We start from the raw sequence: 23825 nt of genomic DNA, 5'->3' as shown, positions 1-23825 counted from the left end.
TCGCGTCTAACAATTACCGCCACTTAGGTAGGGCCACAATACCAGACATGAACCAATTAGGGGCGTGGCATGGAGAACAATTAAGGATTTCTTAGTAGCACGTAATTCCTAACTAAGATTTTCTTTTTCGATGTTACTTTTTTAGCATGGTGCGGATTAACATCCGCACTCTCTTTTCAACCTAACATATCAATAAAACAGTACTTTTATTTAATTTATAGGATCTGCAGTTGTTACATACGGCTATGCAAATTTGCCCGTGAACATTGCATAACGAACAGGGGCAAACTTCTCACATATTTTTTTTAAGCTGAATGATAGGGCTTCCTTTTTATAGCCGAGTCCAAAGGACGTGCCGCAGTGCGACACCTATTTAGGGGGAAGTTTGTACATGGCATGGTACTTCGCAAATGTAGCCAATATTAGAAGGAGATAACCACCGTAGAAATTTGTTTTTCTGATGTTCTCGTCACAGGCGGACATGCAAAACTCTGTGCTACGGTGCCCTCCATACGGCTATGATCAGGTAATGTTTTTGATTCCTATTTCTTTAGAGTATACCTTAAAGCTTATAAGGTCATTCCTGCATATAAATTGAGCAATGTGAGATCCGCAAACTGACTTTTCATTGGTAATTTTTTACTTTTCGTATAAATTTAACCCACTTGTAAACAAAGCAACTACCATAAACAATGAGACTGACCCACTCCTGTATTAACTGGAAAAAAAAAACTTTTTTTGAGCGCAACTTAGAATTTAAAAAATTAAAAAGCTTAGGTTAAAACCACAGTGCGCGATTAAAATTGAAAGCATTAATAAAGCAGAACGTTGGCTGATGCTTCAATTGGTTGTGGCGGTTAAGGTATTCGCATACGCTCGATTGGCGAGTGATATGACTGAAGGGGTATATAACACTTATTTTATCCAATATTATCCGTTGATCCAAATCCGACTCAATTATTTCATTCACTCGCTTGCTCTTGTGTTCATTCATTCATATGTTTGCCCGAATGTTGGAAATTTTTTCGTTTTTTTTTTGCTGCCACAGGTTTTTATGTGCGCGAGCTTCGTTGTTTTATAAGTTTCTGCTAATTATTTCTTATGTCTTTGCTGCTTCATACTGCCTGAATGCTGCCTCATGCTCTGCTTACTTATGCGGCTGCTGTTGTCGGAAAGTCGTTGCTGCCGCGTTGTCTTTAGCTTTGCGAATTTTCATTGTAAACAGTTTAATTCGAATAGCCAAAGTGCGCGCATCTTAAGTTAACAAAGTTCTTAAGTCATAACCAAACACAAATAATACAAAAAAAAATATTTTTTTTCTAAAAGTGTGAAGATAAGGAACATTTCAATATTGTTCGAGTGCCTAATAAAAGATAATTAAAAGATATTTTGTACAAATTTACTATTATAACTCATCTAGACTTTGCTTTGAAATATTTATCAGAAACCAACAACGGTGAGTTTATACCCTTCATTAACGGTTTTTTTATACGTGCAAATATCGGTTCGGTTTTGTTTACAATGGATGTTTTCCAAAGTCCAAAGTGGAATTGCATATTGTATATAATATCAGAATATAATAATTTAACCTACTAAGGCAGTGTCACTCCTACAAACACTTTTGTTCAAACATACAAATAAGCTATGACCAATGTTTGAATGTCGTCAGAGGGTAGGTAAGGTTAGGTTGAAAAGAGGGTGCAGATATTAATCCGCCCTATACCACTATGGACATACACCTTAGCCAGTAATCTGATAATCGTTGCGCGCTCTAAATACTAAATAAAAAAGTAACCTTCAGTAAGAAAATCTAAGTTAGGAATTTCTTGCTACTTACGAAATCCTTGTTTTCCATACCACGTCCCAATGTTGGTTCATGTTTGGTATTGTGTCTCCACCTAAGTGCCGATATCTGTTAGACGCAAAATCCGGGCAATGACAAAGGAAATTCTCCAATGTCTCATCATCTTCCCTGCATGCCCTACACATGCTATCACTTGCCGCACCGATTTTACATAAATGACCTTGTAGTTCTATGTGTCCGTTATGATACCGAAAGCTATGCTGACATCCTTCTTACTTTCTTTCAGTAATAGCCTCGTATTCTCACGATCCGGATTTCCCATAGGATTTTCTTCGGCAAAAGTTGTGCGTTGCTCTTACACAAGATCGGATCAATAGTAGGTGAAAGTACTTCCTTTAGAAGTACTTTTGTAATTCTAAAGGAAGTGTTTGATTATTCATGATCATCTATTTTGGACCACTGATAAATGTTAGTTTTGTCCAAGGTTTAAGCGGATATTTTTATTGGGCTTTATTTGGCAATACTCGTAGTAGTAGCGCGAGTCAGATTTGTTCAAAAAGTTCAAAAAAGAACCATTTGCAATTTACGAGAATTTAAATGTAAAACAGGAGATACATACATGTTTATGAAAGCTATACAAGTTGACAATTTAAGATTCTTCCTTATTCATAGGATTTTAGCAATGAAAATGAAAAATTACTATCCAATTGTTATTATTTGAAAAATTATTTTTTAAACTTAGCATTATAACCAAAAAAAAAACTATACTTTTAAAAGCGCTCCTATTTAGAAGGCTATTGTGCGCCTTTAACTATGGTACACTGTTATCTTGTCCCTAACTAAATTTGCTAACTTTCAACGATATTTTCACCTTCGTTTTTAATTTTTATCATTAACAAAAAGTCACAAAGGTAATGATCTATCAACCTACCATTTAAAATAAAAAAATCCTTAATATCAAAGAAAATGTATTTCACCAAGAAAAACGATTCCTTAAAATGTTGGAAAATTTATCATCTTTAAGATAAGTTTGCTTATCTTTGGCTTAATATCTATCTTATGTTTTTCAAATAAAATCACTTCGCAATCACTTAACAGAACAATCTGGCTCATCGCAGTTACTTGAATAAAATGAAAATGGATTTAAAATCCAATCCTTAGTATTTCTAGATTTTTTTTTAATTCTAAGCGATTCTTCAGTGGTTTACCTAACTTTCTTAAATATGGTTCAGTGGACACGGATTTAGATATCTCAAACATTTTCACCTATTTTTTTGCGAGTACCTATTCTGATAAACTTTACACACGCGACTATTAATAACCTTATATAAATATAAATGCAAATTTTGCCCATGAACATTCCAATAAGGAACAGGGGCGACCCCTTATATATTAAGAAATTCCATTAACATAGATGTTCCACCGATAGATGAAGACACTATAGAACAAAACTTACAGTCAAAAAATCTACATTTTAGTAAAACCTTCGATAAGGTTAATCATTCACTGCTGATTTTGAAATTATGTATATGTGGTTTCAGTAATTCGGTTTTAAATTGGCTAAATTCATATCGGATTGACCGCAAAATTGAAATTTTGGTAATGCGATCTCTAAGACCGTCATTGTTTCATTCGGTGTAGCCATCTCGGCCCGATCTTCTTATTTCTTTTTATTAATCACTTACCTGCTATAATAAAGCATTATAATGTTTTGATGTTTGCCGATGATGTAAAAATCTTCAGGTCTTTTAATGGCCCAGATGATCAGTATTATTTCCAATCCGACCGTGATCTATTTTTAGAATGGTGTGATATTAATGTTATGCAACTGAATATTTCCATATGCAAAATAATGCATTTTTTTAGACGAGCTCATTTTATTGCAAATAATTTTATCGGATACCATGTGCTGGAATTAGTCGTTTCATTTAAAGATCTTAGGCTGCTTATGGATCCACATTTAAACTTTCGTCACCATATCCCTATGGCAGTTGGTTAAGCCTACGGTGTCCATGGTTTTATGAAACGTTGGAGCGGAGAGTTTAATGATACTTCTATGACAAAAAATTTATATACTTCTTTAGTACGTTGAAACCTAGAATACGCATCTATACTTTGGGACCCTTAGTACACTCTTCACTCTAATCCTCCGAAGACGTGGGTGGGATCGGCAGTATCTACCTTCAAATTGGTGTACACTGGGCCTTATTAAAATATCTACATTGTCAAGCCGGAGGCAATATTGAACATAATCTTTGCAATGAATATCATCCACGGGAAATTTGAGTCTGAGTTTCTGTAGAATTTTTAATGTCCCGATCATACCTACCAGAATTTTTAAATTATTACGTAAAACATATTTTACAACAAATTTTGCAAACAGCGATCCTTTTCGTCGTAAATGCTATCAATTTTACAAGCTCTATAATATTATCAACATATCTGAGAATCGAGACGCATTAAAAAGAAATATTATATTGTATTTAATATGTTGTTGTTGTTTAGGGTATCAAGAGGTCATCGTTGCCCAACTGTTGTTTTAGATAAAATCACTATCTAATTGTGGCACATAATAACGTTGTTATAATTACAAATAACATTTCAGTCAACAAAATAAATCCATGCAATGTTATTGAGTGTTTCAAGAAGAAGGCAAACAGATTGAACTCATTATATGTTGTGTTAAGATAAGACCGTATCAAAGTAATAGGTCGACACTTAGAACAATGTTTAATTTGTAGGACTTTTATCAGTTTTAACCACTCCTCACACATATCTCTTATTTATGAACAAGACTATAGTATGCCATACTACATTATAGTAATTTAGACTAAATTGAATCATTTTGTTAAAACAATTGATAGATTAATTTGTTCCCATTATAACGGATCGGTGCGGCATTGTGTGTCGTAAAGAATGTCTTTTGATCTTCAAACCAGCAAAACAAACAAGGTTAAATGACAGTGTTTCTTTATTAGTGAGTACAATAGTTAACAAGGAGAAGCAGAATGTTCATTGCAGTGGCAAATTTTTTACGAACATCACATTAGTAAATTTCGGAAGACTTATTCTTATCACAAAAGCTGGAGAACAGATGGAGAAAAAATCAAATTCTCAGTAACTTTGTTGTCATTTGTATAAATTGCAAAAATTTACTTCTTAAGAACGAAAGAACATCGGCGATGTTTCGAAATATTCAAAAAACAAAAAAATATATTAAATTATTAACAAAATAAAAAATCAGTTAATTATTTTTTCACATATAAACTCAAGCCAGGAAAATTAAAGCTTTAAAAATTAAATATAAGATATAATATACATTTTTTAAAGAATTCTAGGCATTCGAAAGCTAGAGTAACTGCTTCCTAACTAAACTGTTGTAACAAAAAAAATAGAACTGTTCCATTCTTAACAGAATTTCCGTTGCTACAGCAATCTTCTTTGCTGATTTTTTAAACAAACTTCTTTGTTTTTTATATGGATGGAATTACTTTCGGTGCATATGCCAAATATTATTCTTAATAACTGAATGAGGCCTTAAAACAGGTTTATTTGACAACTCTGTAAAGGAAATCTGTCAAATAAACCTATTTCAAATAAACGTAAAGTTTTGTGGATACTAGTGTAAGCCAATTGAAAAACTTTTTACAAAAGTAATAGGTAAATAAGAATTTAAGTGAATCGAACTTCTGAATTCAGGCATACAGGCATGTTAGTGAAATATATTTTTATGGGATCTATATTTTAATCTGACCCATCTTTAAGAATATATTTTCATGTGGGAAGTTTTTAAACGCCGGCTTATAAAAGTCTTGACAACAATATAAACATGTAAAGAAGATCTGTTGATAAAAGAGCTAGCTACGAATAAAATAGTGAATATTTGGCAATGTGTATGTGAGAGCTGTTTGTAGCTCAACTTACAACGATGTAGACCAAATTTATTAGATCCCAAATTGTATTATTAGTTCAAATCGAAATATATATATATATATATATATATATATATATATATATATATATATATATATATATATATATATATATATATATATATATATATATATATATATATATATATATATACATATATATATATACTGGTGTAAGTCAATTGAAAAACATTTTTCCATTTTTTTTCTTTTTCTCCAATCCTCGAAACACTTCCACTTAAAACAGTTCCTTCGATTCATTTTTTCGAATAGTCACAAAACGGCTAACTGACAATGGCAGATATTACCAAAAATATATGTGACATGTGTACCAACATAACAAAAACAAGTAAAAGCGTGCTAAGTTCGACCGGGCCGGATCTTATATACCCTCCACCATGGATCGCATTTATCGAGTTCTTTTCCGGGCATCTCTTCTTAGGCAAAACAGGATATCTGCTATTACAGCCATATCAAGATATGGTCCGGTTTGGATCACAATTAAATTATATGTTGGAGGCTCTCTATTTACTTCTTGGGGGCTCAAGAATAATAAACACGTATGTTGATGGTCATGAGAGAATCCGTCGTACAAAATTTCAGGCAAATCGGATAATAATTGCGACCTCTACAGGCTCAAGAAGTCAAGATCCCAGATCGGTTCATATGACAGCTATATCGGGTCATGAACCGATTTGAACCATACTTGGCACAGTTGTTGGATATCATAGCAAAACACGTCGCGCCAGGATTCATTCAAATCGGATAAGAATTGCGCCCTCTAGAGGCTTAAGAAGTCAAGACCCAAGATCGGTTGATATGACAGCTATATCAGGTTAAAGACCGATTTGAACCATTCTTGGCACAGTTGTTGGATATTATAACAAAACACGTCGTGCAAAATTTCATTCCAATCGGACAAGAATTGCACACTCTAGAGGCTCAAGAAGTCAAGACCCAAGATTGGTTTATATGGCAGCTATATCAGGTTATGAACCGATTTGAACTATACTTGGTACAGTTGTTGGATATCATAACAAAACACGTCGTGCACAATTTCATTCCAATCGGATAAGAATTGCGCACTCTAGAGGCTCAAGAAGTCAAGACCCAAGAGCGGGGTATGTGGCAGCTATATCAAAACATGGACCGATATGGCCCATTTACAATACCAACCGACCTACACTAATAAGAAGTATTTGTGCAAAATTTCAAGCGGCTAGCCTTACTCCTTCGGAAGTTAGCGTGCTTTCGACAGACAGACGGACGGACGGACATGGCTAGATCGACATAAAATGTCACGACGATCAAAAATATATATACTTTATGGGGTCTCAGACGAATATTTCGAGTAGTTACAAACAGAATGACGAAATTAGTATACCCCCCATCTTATGGTGGAGGGTATAAAAATGAGAAAGTCAAACAACTCACGAAACTTAAAAATAGCGGTTATTTTTTATTGGACCTCATATATATATATATATATATATATATATATATATATATATATATATATATATATATATATATATATACTTCCAAAATAATATGCGAAATTTCAAAAAATTTGCGAAATCTACATTCGATACTTTGATCATAAATAACAATGTGAATACTGGGAGACGGTCATAGCCGCATTTATTTGGACTCGATCGTATATCCTTAAATATCTTTTCTATTTATTTAAATGTATTAAAATCAAATGGCCTTAGTGTAGGGGTATATTAAAATGATAATTTTAGTTTACACACCTTGTTCTAACTCATTGTTTAAAATATTCAAAACATTGTTCAGCTTTCCTTGCATTCACAGTTACAAACATATTTTAAATGCACAAAACGTGATTCAAATACAAACAAATATGTAAATTTCTGCCATTGACATCTCAAAAACATGTTTGTTATAATTTTTATTCCGACGCAAATAATTAAAATAAGTAATGATATAGGATGAATATATTTTTGGTAACACGAACTGAAATGCTTTTTTCGCAAAATATTTTTACGCTCTTCAAAAAACAATAATCAACCCATATGAATTTTAAACATACATCTTTTGCACCTGCTAATTAATAAAAAATAAGTAATTCTTATATTTCCTTTTCAACTGATGTATTTGTTATGTGCCAATAAAATGTAATATTTTCAATTACATCCGTTTGTTAAATTGAAAAGTTTAAGCTGGTTTTGCTATTTGATGTTTGCTATTCCACTTCCTTACACACCTGGTGGGGCGTTTTTAGAATTTTCTATTGTTAATAATATTGTTTTTAATTGACTATTGATAAATATATGTAATAAAAACATTTTATCATGAGCTAATAACAATGGTCAAATCGACTTTTGTTTCGTCAAAAAGTTTTTTTTTCTACCTCGCATTAGCGCATTATTTCAAAATTTATTTTGAGGTACAAACATTGCAAAAACTATGTGGATCAAGCACACATCATCTTCTTTGCGAATTCATATCAAACAATTAAGAGCGTGCTAAGTTCGGCCGGGCCGAATCTTATATACCCTCCACCATTGATCGTATTTGTCGAGTTCTATGCGCGGTATCTCTTTTTAGACAAACAAAGAATATTGAATTAGAACTGTTATGCTATTGGAGCTATATCAAGTTATAGTCCGATTCGGACCATAAATGAATGCTGATTGACATTATAGAAGTCATTGTGTAATATTTCAGTTCATTCGGATAAGAATTGCGCCATGTAGGGGCTCAAGAAGCAAAATCGGGAGATAGGTTTATATGGGAGCTGTATCAAGCTATTGATTGATGCAGACCATACTAGACACGTATGAAGGTCATGAGAGAAGCCCTTGTACAAAATTTCAGCCAAATCGGATGAGAATTGCGCCCTCTAGAGGTTCAAGAAGTCAAGATCCCATGTCGGTTTATATGGCAGCTATATCAGGTTCTATATCGATTTACGCCATACTTACCACAGTTATTGGAAGTCATAACAAAACACCTCATGCAAAATTTCAGCCACATCGGATGAGAATTGCGCGAACCGATTTGAATCATACTTAGCACAGTTGTTGAAAGTAATACTAAAACACTACGTGCAAAATTTCAGTTAAATCGGACGAGAATTGCGCCCTCTAGAGGCTCAAAAATCCCCAGATCGGTTATATGTCAGCTATATCAAAATATGGACCGATTTAAACCATACTTAGCGTAGTTGTTGGAAGTGATACCAAAAAACTACGTGCAAAATTTCAATAAAATTGGATAAGAATTGCGCCCTCTAGGGGCTCAAGAAGTCAAGATCCAAGATCGGTTTATATGACAGCTATACCAGATTATGAACCGATTTGAACCATACTTGGCACAGTTGTTGGATATCATAACAAAACACGTCGTGCAAAATTTCATTCAAATCGGATAAGAATTGCGCACTCTAGAGGCTCAAGAAGTCAAGACCCAAGATCGGTTTATATGGCAGCTATATCAAAAAATTAACCGATATGGCCCATTTACAATACCAACCGACCTACACTAATAAGAAGTATTTGTGCGAAATTTCAAGCGGCTAGCTCTACTCCTTCGGAAGTTAGCGCGCTTTCGACAGACAGACGGACGGACAGACGGACGGACAGACGGACGGACATGGCTAGATCGACATAAAATTTCGCGACGATCAAGAATATATATACTTTATGGGGTCTCAGACGAATATTTCGAGTAGTTACAAACAGAATGACGAAATTAATATACCCCCCATCCTATGGTGGAGGGTATAAAAACAACTTTTACATATTTTTAGTGTCCAAACACTAACAAAAATTTTAGAGTGGCGGATTACTTTCCAAACAGATTCGCTTTCAGTCTATTGTGATACCATAAGAACGACAGAACATTTTTAAGGAGAAGAGGAGGGACGATCGAGCATTTTTTAGGAGAAGATAACGGATATTGAGTGATTCTCTCTTTCTGTGCCTGTATTCCCTCCTGGCACTCAATCGCCTTGTCACTCTGGATCATACCCTAACCTAGGAGAGAATTTCTTCCAGGTTTGCCTCGTTCTCTCCTTTTTTTGTCTCATGGATAGGTTTTACTAGGATGTATATTTATCTACATATGTCTGTCCTTTTAAAATATTAAACATGTTAGAACATACGCCAGTCGTGGCCTAGCGGTGGACGTTTTTCCTTCTGCGTGTAACAAACAAGTAATAGTGTTGGGTAAAAAAAGCTATATACCCTATTTTCACTGAATGGCCGAACATATCCCCGGGTTTCAATCTGTACATTTGCGGGAGAAATTTTAGTTTTTAGTTTATAATATTTGGTTATTGGATAAAGGGTTGCCATGTTTTATAAAGTTCTAAATTTCATTTCATTATTTAAGGAATTCATTTTCTTAAACTAAATATAAATTTTATTTTTGTTGAAGACGCTTCAATTCAATTCCGCGGTTTTTGATTTTTTGTTTTGATAGGGACATTAAAAATACATTATGTTATACATAAAAGAAATGTGAAAAAATAGACATTGTTTGTTGATTTTGGCCACAAAAAGTTCTTGCTTTTTTGAGTATAAATATTATATATGTGCATTTTTGCGGTTTTTAATTGCTTAAAAGATATGAGACCGACAGCAAAAAATAGAGGAAAGTCCGATATGCCGCATTTCTGAGATTCAAAGGTAATTAAAGGGATCAATTCTAAAAAAAAATCCTCTTTAAACGAATGTATACAATATTTAATTTTTTGGCAAAAGTCTTAAGTGTGGAACCATTTGTCTTTTACTACAGTGGTGTCACAATTTACTAAAACTGTTTAAGAGTCTGTGGCAGACTACTTCTGCTACCTTACCTAAATTAACGAAAATGAAATGCTTAAATGTCGATATTAGTTTATACCAATGATTTGGATAATAAATTGGAAATTAAACATTTCAAGTTTTCTAATGAGAAACGTATGGCACTTTCACAATAAATTGTATCAATACTGCATCAAAATAGGATCAGTTTAGGCTATAGCATCATTCAAAAAACTTGTAATCCAGTGTAGTTTTTATTTCAGCAACTAAACTATATACTTCAATATTATTTTTTGAATAGCTATACAATCTCACCTACTTTGAAATAAAGGCGAATAGTAATACATTTTGTGTCGACTACCACATAGTCTGCTGAATGTTTTATTGTTCTATACAAATTGTAAGATATATTAATTTTGGGGAACTAACAAAGTGTATACATATATATCGTATATATGCACACCAATTTTTTTCTGAACATTATATGTGAACGACCTTTTAGGCTGCTACTAAAACTATGTAACAAGTTGTCTTTATTTCGTTGGATATTCAAACTAAGGAAAATGCAAAAAAAGTCGATCGTAGTCTTGTTATATGGTAATGTCATTTCTCTTACGGCCTTATTTACAAAACTTAATATAGATTTAAAATAGTTTGATTAAAAAAATTTCTGTTATAGAACTGTCAAATAAACCTATTTTAAGGCTTCATTAAGTTTTGTAAATAAGGCCGTTAATATTTCAAACTAAAGTATGTTTCTTTTTCGCAGGAGAAAACAAAATATTTTTAGTTCACTGAAATTAAATTAATATTACAGTTGTATTGATATAATTACAATAATGCTACCAAATGCACAAGGTTTAGACAAACGTTATAAAATACACGCAAAAACAAACATCCTATAAATCGGCAATTCCATTGTTTAGGTGGTTGCAGTATTACTGAAATATACGAATATTCATCGGAAAAAAATATATTTAAAAGCTTCACAAAATATAATATTTTTGCAATTTTATTCCCATTTATGAATCATCAATTCATGTTATAAGTATTGCCAGCAAATACTTTGACCTCTTTGGAAATCAATTCTTTGACCTCTAATGCAATTATTCAATATAAATATGATAAAAAATTCTATTTTTCCTCGTTTCTTTTGTTATTGTATTGCTTTTTCGATATGTTCCTTTCATTGATTGGCTAGTTATCCCTGTGGTAAATACCAAACCAAAAACACATGAACTTGAACTCACATAGATTTCAGATTTATTGTAGATATAGTTTTGGTTAGGTTAGAGTGTAGTCTGCCATAAGACTCACTTAGACGTTTTCGTTCATTGTGATACCACTGGAAAAGAAGAAGGAAGATGCCTTCTAGTTCCTACCGTTGAACCATCCAGATCCCTTTAAAAAGCCCAACAACTTGCGAATGATCACATCCGCTAAATCAGACAGGTTATCTAAGAAATGAAAACCTAAAGTGGAACTTCGTCTGACTGCCAGTGCGGGACACACACAGACAGAAGGTGTTCTATAGCCTCTTCTTCTTCGATGTCCCCACAGCTTCTGCAAAAGTTGTTGCTGGCAACCTTCAATCTGTCAGCATGTTTTTCGATTAGACAGTGACCCGTCATGACGGACACAATGACGGAGACGTATGTTCTAGCCAATGACAGCAAAACAGTAGACCTCTTCAAGTCTAGATTAAGCCACAAAGTTTTGGAATGCTAACAGCCCCCTCTTTGTGACCATCTATCATTCATTGTCCTTCGAGCCTGGTCCTGAAAATTTAGCTTACATGTCGCCAGAGGCATACCCACAGATTCCAGTTTCACAGGAATGTGTAGGGTAGTTCCTAGTCTCGCAAGCTCGTCCGCATTACAATTCCCTGGGATATCTCTGTGGCCCAGCACCCAGAACAGGTGAATTTTGAAATGTTCAGCCATATCGTAGGGAGATCTGCGACAGTTGGGGGCGGTTTTTGCGTTCAGAAATACGTTCTTCAGGGATTTAATAGCTATTTAAGATATTAAGATATTTATGCCAATCGTCGTTTTGACATTATATCTTTACCATTTTACCACTTTCTTAATGGCAAGGATCTCCGCTTGATACACACTGCAGTGGTCGGGTAACCTTTTCGATATGACCAGTTCTAGATCTTTAGAGTATACCCCAAATCCCACCTGCAAAATCGGATATTATATCATGGATACACAGTGTCTGTAGCCGCCCCATGACCATGGAGAAAGCTTCCTTAGCCTCACGGCAGTGGTCGCAGCAATTTGTCTAGCCACAATGTCGAGAGGCATAACATGTAGCATTAAATCCAGTTCATCAGTAGATGTCGTCCTTGGTGTGGCTGTGATGCACAAACAAGCTATCCTTGGATCCGGTTGAGTAGGTGGGCTTTTGAAGCGCCGTCATCCAGACCTCAACACCATATAGCATTATAGGTCTAACAACTGCAGTAAACCCCCAACTTTTGCCAATGGCTCTCTTCCAGGTGTATAAGCCTTTCTTGCCATTCTTGCTCTTTCCAAAATATTGAATTTGAAGTTCAATTCCCTGTCCAGCACAACACCCAGGTATTTTGCTCTTTCTTTAAATAGAACATTCTCTCCTCCCAAGGAGACAGGTTCCTCTGTATTCAACTTATATCTCCTGCTGAAAATAAGTACTTCTGTCTTACACAGATTTCGTTAGCCCACTTCGCTGTTGCACGTAGAGCTTCCTGAAGTATATCTCTTAGAGTGCTGGGAAACTTTCCCCTAACCGCAATAGCAACGTCATCAGCATACGCGATCACTTTTACACCTTTTTCTTCTACAGACAATAATATATTGTTAATGGCTATATTCCACCACCTTCAGGTGTCCCTTTGCTGACCCATCTTTTTAGATCCACAGATCCCAAGCTTGTCATAATACATCTTTTAGTAAGTTATTAATAATCTTTCTTACGGTAGAATTGATGCCTAGAAACTCCAATTCCTTCATGATTGACGTCGATGACATTGAAAGCACCTTCAATGTCAAGAAATGCTATCATTGCATATTCCCTATATAAAGCCGACTAGGCCGCGAAGAACTGTTTCAATGGATTTGCTCTCACTATATGCATGCTGCTGCCGCGACAGACAATCTCCAGGGATCTTTACCCTTAGATATGTTTCTATCAAACTCTCTCTCAAGAGCCTTCAGCATAAAGGAGAGGATGGCAGACTTATAGGACGAAAATCTTTCGCCTTCGTGTGGTAAGGTTTTCCTGCTTTCGAAATGAAAATTACCTTCGTGTCCCTCAATCCCACAGGTATATATCACATGCTGATACAAAAAGATTATACATATCTCCCTAAGCCAAGGAACCCGTCTATCTTGTAATTCAACCGATATAGATGTAGTAATAAATTTTATAGGCCCCGTGGCGAAGAGGTTAAACTTTCCGCCTATACTGCTAAATGTCTGTGTACAAATCATGTCAAGAAAAAGAAAATTATTAATTTGTGAAGTTTGTTACAGTGTATAGCTTCTATTCTGAATAATGTCCCTGGGCGGCACGTCATTCAAACATACATATAGCAAGAAGGGTCATTATCCTTAAGTTAAAAAAAAAAGAATCGCTCGCCACGTTCATTAAAGTAAAAAAAAAAGAAACCCCACATGTGTTGTATAGTTCCGCAGAAATCAGGGTTGGAAAAAAATATAATGTTAACTTTTTATGTAGTACCAATATGTCAAAATGTATTAAGTTCGGCCGTGCCGAACTCTACATAACCATAACCGTAACATATATACATATCCACTATTAATGCCGATTTGGATCATATTTAGTTAAGATGCCCAGTCTCAAATTTCAGCAAAGTCGGATAATAAATGCGCCTTTTACGGGCTCAAGACCTTAAATCGAGACATCTGTCTATGTGGCAACTATACCCAAATATGGTCGGATTTGGCCCGCTCAGTATCTTAGCCAGCGTATGGAAAAATATGGGTCTTGTCAAATTTCAGCTTAATTTGTAAAGGCAGTAGCGTGATTGCAACAGACCGTCGGATAAACGGACAGACACGGATATCGTTAAATAGTCTTAGAATTTTTTTTAGGGTCGTAAAGTGTTTTGCTAATGACTAAATGAATATACTCCCTATCCTATGGTGCAGGATTCACCAATATAAGGTTAGGTCACATTCGAAAACATAAAGTGAATAGGCCCCATAACATCATTGAGGATGTCAAATGTGTCATCAAATGTCAGTAGATTTTTGTTTTCTTTCATTCTCTCCTTCTTTCTCTGAAAAAAAAACTATCTGTTTTGTTATTTGCTGTTTGTTAAACATTTTATGGCATATGATTTTTCTGCTGACAAAGGCGTAGACGTATTCAATTTAAAAACATGTTTCTTGAAGCCGCAGTCTTGGAAAAGAAAAAGTTCTAAATGGTCATGAATGTAAGAGGTCTTGCAGGATTCACTGAATAAGGTTAAGCCAAGCGATCAGCCGATATACTTTTTTTTTAATATTTGGCAGTACTTGGCATTGAGGATGTCAACTTGTTCTCTTTTTACATTCATTCTTTGTTTACGTTTTCTCCTATATGATGACATTTTCAATCGTCAGATTTGACATCCTTAATGATGTTTATGGGGCCTATCCACTTTGTGTTTTTGCATGTGACCTAACCTTCTATTAGTGAATCCTGGAGGTCTTGTTTGTTAAACATTTTATGGCATATGATTTTTCTGCTGGCAAAGGCGTAGACGTATTCAATTCAAAAACTATGTTTCTTGAAGCTGCAGTCTTGGAAAAGAAAAAGTTCTAAATGTAGTTTTTCAAATCTTTTATTTCGAAAATTTCAAACGTTTCAAAATTCAAATTTAAATAAATGACATATGCAAACCATCAACGAATGTGAGAATGTAAGCAAAGAGCAAGTTGACATCCTCAATGCCGACTACTGTCAAAAATTCAAAAAATTGTATGTCGGCTGATTGCTTGGCCTAACCTTATTCAGTGAATCCTGCCTATGGTGGTGGATATAAAAATAATATTGAAAAAAAGTATTTTTATTTAAAATTTTTCCTATTATATTTCCTATTTTTCTTCTTTTAAAATATTAGGGCTTTAAAAAAGTGAAATTTTTTAATACTTTTCCTGAAATGGATTTTTTTTATGAAAACTTATAATAAAACTGGCACAGACAGTTTTTCCGTAAAAAAATTGTTTTTTTATGTGAGTAATATATATATAAGATATGTTACGTATTTGGTAATAATGAAACGCAACAATTAAGTTTTTTACAAAAAGAGTGATAAGGTTTTTATTGTTTGAAAGACAATTTCCAACTCAACATATTTACAAATTTTCGTTTGTCATCCAGAACAAGAAATTTCAAGGCTACCTTGTTCAAAATAAGAAAAGTGACAAAATCAAGGCTGACTTGTTAAAAAGAATGAAAATTACAAAATCAAAGTAAAAAATGAAAAACAAATAAAATCAAAGCTAAGTTGTTAAAATAATTAAAAACATTTTAAATTTCAAAGTAAATTATTTCCAGCCGCCACAGTACTCCCCCTCCAGCATTGTCATTCAGCAAAACGAACTTTCTTGACGACCGTTCGCGTAACAGGGGACTCGGCAATATCATCCTGGAATACCAAGTATGGCTTCAATCTGTCTATTGATACCACTTTTTCTTTGCCTTCAACAAGAATCTTGAAAATTTTTTTATTCCTGGTAACAACCTTGTATGGGCCTGAATATGGTGTTTGTAATGGTTTCTTCACTGCATCGCATCTTAGGAATACATATTGGCATGTTTTCAGCTGTTCATTGACGTAGCTTTTGTTGTTCGTGTGACATCCCGTAACCAAAGGTTTAATATTATTCATTCTATTTTGGAATAGCGTTATCCAGTCATGCTCATTCTGTGAACGTTGTGAATCAATAATCAACTCCCCGGGCAACGTCAAACTAGATCCATAAACCATTTCGGCAGCACACACATCAGTATCGGTGATAATTCGTGTTCTCAAACCAAGCAAGATTAGCGGTAGAGTACTAACCCAGTCCTTGTTACTGGCACATCTTAATGCTGATTTTAGAGTTCGGTGCCACCGTTCTACTAATCCATTCGCTTGAGGGTGGTATGGAGTTGTATGTTTCACCCTTGAGCCGCATAGCTTCGCAAGTTGTCTGAATAATCTGCTCTCAAATTGTTTACCTTGATCGGTAATTATTTCCTTCGGTACTCCAAATCGAGAAATCCATATGTTAACAAAGGCTGAGGCTACAGTTTCGGCTTTGATGTCTGCTAGAGGGACAGCTTCAGACCATTTGGTGAATCTATCGATGCAAGTTAATAGATACCGATAACCTTGACAGGAAGTCAATGGTCCAACAATATCAATATGAATATGCTTAAAACGTTGTGTGGGAGGTTTAAATTCGGCATGTTGACTTTTTGTATGTCGATGAACTTTCGATCGTTGGCAATCTATACAGCTTTTAGCCCATTCGGTCACGTCCTTCTTTAATGATTTCCAGATGTAACGTGATCGAATTAAATCGACAGTACCTTTAACGCCAGGGTGCGACAAGCCATGAAGAGTATCAAAAACTAATTTCCGAAATGACGGTGTTAAGTAGGGCCTAATATTAGAGCTCGATACGTCGCAGAAAATTTCATAGCCGTCGTATTTCATGAGTTTCAACCGCAGGCCAGAACTTTTGTCGGTCAATAGTGACCTCAATTCGTCATCAAATTGTTGTTCGATTGCCAAATCCTTGAAGTCCAAGTATTGAGGTGATTTGACAGGTGACATTGCATCGGCCACTACATTGTTACTGCCACTAATATGACGAATATCTGTTGTATATTGACCAATATAATTCAAATGCCTCAGCTGTCTCGGAGATGCCTTTTCTGGACGCTGCCTGAAGGCATATGTTATAGGTTTGTGGTCCGTGAAAATACAAAATTGTCGACCTTCCAAGAAATACTGGAAATGTTTCAGAGTGGAATAAACTGCCAAAAGCTCACGATCATATGCACTATATTTATTCTGAGTGGGCGACAATTTCTTAGAATAAAATCCAAGTGGTTTCCACTCACCATTAACGAATTGCTGCAGAACACCACCCATAGCATAATCAGAAGCATCGACACAAATTGATGCTGGAGCGTTTTCACGTGGATAGGACAAAAGGGCTGCATTGGCTAATTCTTTTTTGCACCGATCAAAAGCTTGCTTCTCTTCCTCAGACCATTTTATAACACTTTTGTCATTTTTTACATTCCCATTATACATGCTGTGTAAAATTGCTTGAGATTTTGCAGCGCCGGGTAAGAATCGTCTATAGAAGTTGATCATTCCCAGAAAACGCCGAAGATCCTTGCCTGTACTAGAAAGCTTGAACATTTGAATAGCCTCCACTCTACTAGGAAGAGGTTTCAAACCATTCTCTGTCACAAGATATCCTAAAAATTCCAACTCCGATACACCAAATACGCTCTTTTTAATGTTGATAGCGAGACCATAGTCGCGCAGCTTTTCAAACAGTAGTCGTAGGTGCTTTTTATGCTCCTCTGGGCCTTTCGATGCAATCAGAATATCGTCTATATATACGTAAACGAACTCAAGATCTCTTGTTACCTCGTGCATAAACCGCTGGAAAGTTTGTGCAGCGTTGCACAATCCAAATGTCATCCTGGGAAACTCAAAATTGCCAATGGGAGTCGTTATTGCAGTCTTTTTAATATCCTCCTCTGCCACTGGTATATGGTGGTATGCTTTGTTTAAATCCACCTTGCTAAAAATATTCTTACCATCAAGTAATGCTCCAAAATCATGAATATGGGGAACAGCATATCGGTCCGGAACTGTACGAGCATTTAATCCGCGGTAGTTCCCACATGGGCGCCATTCTCCATTGGATTTCTGCACCATATGCAACGGACTAGCCCAACTGCTACTTGATGGACGACATATACCAAGTCGAATCATTTCTTCGAATTCTTTTTTAACAAGTTGTAGCTTTTCCGGCGATAAACGTCTGGGTTTGCAAAAAACGGGAGGACCTTTAGTGGTTTCTATATGATGGTAAATTGAGTGTCTTGCCTTAGATTTGAAGTTAACTTTCGCTAAATCATTGAATTCCTGCAATAACGATGCGTAACTCGTCGAACTTGATATGCACTTTATGGAGGAGTTTTGAACACTTGCTACAGAACCACCACATTTACGATTCGTGTGAAGGTCTATCAAACTATTATTCTTTATGTCGATAAGTAGTCCATATTTAACCAAAAAGTCAGATCCGATAATTGGCTTTTGAATATCAGCAATCACAAAGTCCCATTTAAACAATCGATTTAGTCCCAAATCAATGGAAAGAGTTTTTGTTCCATACGTCTTAATTGGTGTCTGATTTGCGGCATATAAAACAAGTTGACTGGGTGGTTGATTGCGCATGGATCGTGAGACTGGATATACTGTTAAATCCGCTCCTGTATCTACTAAATACCTGGTTTTCGATTTGATATCCCGAACAAACAGGCGACATACTTCTGGGGTGCACCCATCCCTCACCAAAGACGGCGCACCATTTAGTTTTCCGAAGTTGAAGATTTATACGTACATGGAGCTACACATTTCCTGGCATTTTCTCCAAATTTAAAATGATACCAGCAATAAGGTTTCGCTTTGCTGCCGGATTTTGAATGTGAACGTCTTGAAGATGATGACTTATTACGGCTTCTGGACTTACGAAATGATTCTATTTGTGTGCAAAGGCTAGCCAACTTCTTTTCAATTTCTTCCAAACGATTTACAGGAGGTGAAAAACTGCATATTTCTGATTCGCTACAGTCAGCAATCTTATCGGCCATGGTAGCTAATTTGTCCAGACCATCTTCGCTGACGGATAAAATTGTCTTCATTTGAGTTGGAAGCCGCTGCATCCAAAGCTGCTTCAAAACATCATTTGACACCTTATCTTGTGATAAAGACCGCATTTCCCACAAAACACTGATGAATTGCTATCGCTCGTTGCCATTATTAGTCAAGTTGTTGAAATCTTAGCGTCAGGGGTTACCAATTTGTTACGTATTTGGTAATAATGAAACGCAACAATTAAGTTTTTTACAAAAAGAGTGATAAGGTTTTTATTGTTTGAAAGACAATTTCCAACTCAACATATTTACAAATTTTCGTTTGTCATCCAGAACAAGAAATTTCAAGGCTACCTTGTTCAAAATAAGAAAAGTGACAAAATCAAGGCTGACTTGTTAAAAAGAATGAAAATTACAAAATCAAAGTAAAAAATGAAAAACAAATAAAATCAAAGCTAAGTTGTTAAAATAATTAAAAACATTTTAAATTTCAAAGTAAATTATTTCCAGCCGCCACATATACACCAATCATATACTTGTAAATGTTTGCCAAGTCACTGATGCGAGAACGCAATACTTTGCTGAAATGGGATAAAAGAAGTCTCCCCCTTAATGAATGCATTTTTAAACAAGTAAAAACGTGTTAAGTTTGGCAGTACCGAACTTTGGATACCCACCACCATGGAGAAATGCAATGGATCATACTTGATTCAGGTCCGGAGAATTCTTATACAAGTCAGAGTTTCAGCGAAATCGGACAAACTACCACTGTTTGTGGGATTAAGACCCTAAATTGGAAGATCAGTTTATATCGCAGCTATATCTGAATTAAGACCGATCTGAAACATATTTGAGTCGGATATCGGGAGGCTTAAATAAACTGACTTTTCAAATTTTATCGAAATCGGATAATTATTGCTGCTTTTATGGGCTTAAGACCCAAATTGCTAGATCGGTCTATAGCCAGTTATATGTGAATATAGTCCGGTAGAAATACACATACTTTGTAGAGTTGGAATTGGATATTTTAATGTATTGCAAACGGAATGACTAAATGAATATACCACATATCCTATGGTGGTGGGTATAAAAATGTGCAAATACGAGTATATTTGATGATTTATACATATGTACCTAGGCGGCTTCTATAGGCATTATTCGAAACTTACTTTGCAAATATTGCAAGATGCTTCCCGGGCAAGATATATTCATTTACAGGTAGTGGCAGTTGTCCAACACCAAAATATCGTGTGCACTATCTGTCAAAATCAGTGATTAGTAAAACTCTGATTTTGAGTATGCTACTAGTTCGCGCCATTTTTCGTTGTTTGTGTATGTTATAGTTCTTAACTTTAAAACACACCCACAACCAAAACTTGTTGACAGATAGTAAACTTCGCGAGAAAAAATTTTACTCAACTGTTTACGGTACACTACCTGGTAATTATGTCATGCTTCCTGGGTGATATTTAGGCTCGTTTGTACACAATTTCGCTTTAATATCGAGCATTGATATTTATGATCATTACACGGCCTGCACTTTTTGTAATCATATGTAAATTAAAATGCTTGTCAAATTTGTCAATTTACATACATACGATTCATCAAGTTTGCTATCACATGGGTTTGCTATTGATTTTTCGTATTACATAACCCAAAAATGTGAGCAAATCTAATGATTGTTAATGTTTCAAAAAAGGTGGTTAAATTATAGATTTGTGAAAACAATTTAATTTGGGGTTGTCTATTTCTTTATGTTTTTGTCAGATAGAATAGAGCAAAACAAAAAACAAACAAACAAAAAATTGCCTATGCAATTTTGAAAAGTTATTTTCATATCTTAGTTTCATTTGTATCAAACGACATGTTCAACATACATGTGCCATGTGACTTGTCATAAGACACCTACACACCGTGTAATAGAACCTTTACTGTCATATATGTATAGGTCACCATGTTTCAGGTTTGAATGCTGGGGAAAAAATCAAAAAAATTATCAGAGATTGTCATCTTCTCACTTAATACGCGAAAAATTGACGAATATTTTTCTTGACAAAGAGATCTTGTATTTAGTAGTTATGGAATGTTGACAGGAGAATTTTATTTTCTTTTTCCAACACACGTTGGCAGTTTCATTTTATGTTTTTCCTCGTTATCTAACTGACATTTAAATTTTAATATGTAAATTATTCATTATATTCGGGTTTTGATTTGGCAGATTCTGGGGCATTCAGAATTTTCTTTTACCAAATTTTTGATAATATTTGTAGTTAACGGACTTGGACATTGCATTGTCGTCCTTATAATTGGGCCTAATTTTTATTCGTGTGGCTTGTACCACATTTGTTTTGAATGCCACATCGTATGTGTTTTTTTTATAAATAGAATTTAAGATGAAATATAAAATTACACATCTTTTAAAGAGGCCACACATTTCTTTTGATTTTCATGACACTCAATTTGTCTTTTTTTAAGTTCTCAAACTAAAATGAATCCATGTGGGTGTTTATTTATGTCTATAGTCGTACTCGTATTCGTATACACTTGATCATTGAATTTTGATATTACTTTCGCTTGAATATATTAATATTCCAAAAGTACGATTTTCGTAAATTCAATGTGATTATGATGAGACGTATCATGACCAGAGCACAAGTAAAGTACATGATAATATTATTAAATAATAGATAAAGTTAATGTACTTATAAATATATACATGTGAATGTGTACCTATAAAACCAATTAAAAAATCTTGATATCACTGTCCGTATGCTAAATGAATCCAATTAATTCCTCATTAATTCCCATAAACGTTCATAACATTTATTTACGCATAGTTTTGATGACAAACATATTTGACATACCTTCTACACAAGACGTATGCCTTAGGATAGGCTGGTCTACACGGCATTAAAACTACATTACCATTAAATTCAACAAATCAAATAAAATTTCACTTAAAACGCATCAATAACGATGTTGCCATTTTGAAATTTATGACAAGCTTAACAATTCAATTAAAGTTATTAACAACTCAATAAATCTAATGATTGCGATTAAATTACTTGTAACTGACTTAATAAAGATCAAAAATTGGATTTTTTAATGGATGAAATGGATTGGTTAGAAAACATGTTTGTTTTAATTAGCCGAATATATGTGTCTGAAGTTTTGCATTCATCAGTTTGCACATCCATCTCAACGCCGTCTTCCAGCTAGATTTGTATATTACTTATCTATTTAATTTTCTACATGTAAAATATCTAGAAACTTAAGCTGATTAAAGATTATATAGCTTTAAAATATAACACTTCTCAAGTTATCGCTGGATTAACGTAAAATTTCATGACGATCAAATATATATATTTATATGAATATACTTAATAACGTTTAAAACAATATTACGATATGTTACAAAACTTTTTTATGTGTGCATACAATATATCAATAATAAAGCAAACGAAAGTCTATAAAATTAACTTTAGTGGGAACAATTCTTAAATGTTTACCACTTTAGTTTTTTCTTAAGAAAAAACTTTCAAAAAGTTGCCACATTTGTTCTTTCTAAGAGCATTTAGAATCAGAGCAGTTCTAAAATATTAAATGTGACTCTAAAATCCAATCAACACGAGTAAAATAGAGCGGTAAGTTAGGTTAAGTTTGAGTGACAATCTTTAAACAGACTTAGCAAATTTTAGTCCATTGTGATACCAAAGAAGCGATGAACCAACGCTTCTTGTGAGAATTGAACCTATAACCCTCACACTGGTAATCCGAGCACGTTTCCAACTCGGCTACCGGGGCGCACACGTTTAGGGGTAAATGCTCTCACAAAAATTGGTCGACAGCGGCGACTATTTGACTGGTTTTCCTGTGCTTAGGAGTATGTTAGTATATATTCCATATAAAAATTATGCTATAAAATACTCCGCAATTACTAAGTGGGAACTTTATTACATTGGTGAATTTTCTACAACTCTTTTTTTTAGCGTATACAGCCTAATTCTATTTCTTTATTTTTCAACCTGCCCTTATGTATATACTTCTAAATATTTTGTACGTTAGCATGATAACGAGCTGCTTATGAATGACAATTTTTTGGTTTGCTTACCAGTAGGTTAATTCTTCAAGACGATTATGATTCGCACAAAGCGTCTGTGTCTACTTGTATACGTATAAAATTACGTGCGCAACGCATGCGTACAAACATTAATGTGGATAGCAAAATGCAAATGCAAATTTGATAATGAACATTCAACTAAGGAACAGGAGCAAACTTCTCGTGCTGTCCGATTCAAATTTTAAGCTTAATCATAAGGGGCTTCCTTTTTATAGACGAGTCCGAACTGCGTGCCGCAGTGCGACACCTTTTTGAGGAGAAATTTTAACATGTTATTATACCACACAAATGGATTTAGCATAAAGAGTCGA

General features: G+C 34.6%; 2 protein-coding genes across 3 annotated transcripts in view; one reads left to right on the top strand and one right to left on the bottom strand.

Annotated features, from left to right (window-relative positions):
* Nucleotides 1-1220: 1220 nt before the first annotated feature.
* LOC106092801 (aquaporin AQPAe.a) overlaps nt 1221-23825 on the top strand; it is a 76339-nt gene continuing 53734 nt past the window's right edge. For both annotated transcript variants that reach the window (XM_059364488.1, XM_059364487.1), the window contains exon 1: nt 1221-1456. The gene's annotated coding sequence lies outside the window, so the exon portion shown is untranslated. The remainder of the gene's footprint in view (nt 1457-23825) is intronic.
* LOC131996127 (uncharacterized) lies at nt 19110-19517 on the bottom strand. Its single transcript, XM_059365578.1, has one exon. It carries the CDS (start codon nt 19515-19517, stop codon nt 19110-19112), a length of 408 nt encoding a protein of 135 aa, XP_059221561.1.

The sequence above is a fragment of the Stomoxys calcitrans genome, chromosome 3 (genome assembly GCF_963082655.1).
Source record: "Stomoxys calcitrans chromosome 3, idStoCalc2.1, whole genome shotgun sequence".
NCBI lineage: Eukaryota > Metazoa > Arthropoda > Insecta > Diptera > Muscidae > Stomoxys > Stomoxys calcitrans.
This window is presented reverse-complemented; position numbering and strand designations above follow the sequence as displayed.

What these genes read in the sequence shown, in the direction of transcription:
- LOC131996127 (XM_059365578.1), bottom strand. Translation starts at nt 19,517, where the DNA reads ATGCGGTCTTTATCACAAGATAAGGTGTCAAATGATGTTTTGAAGCAG.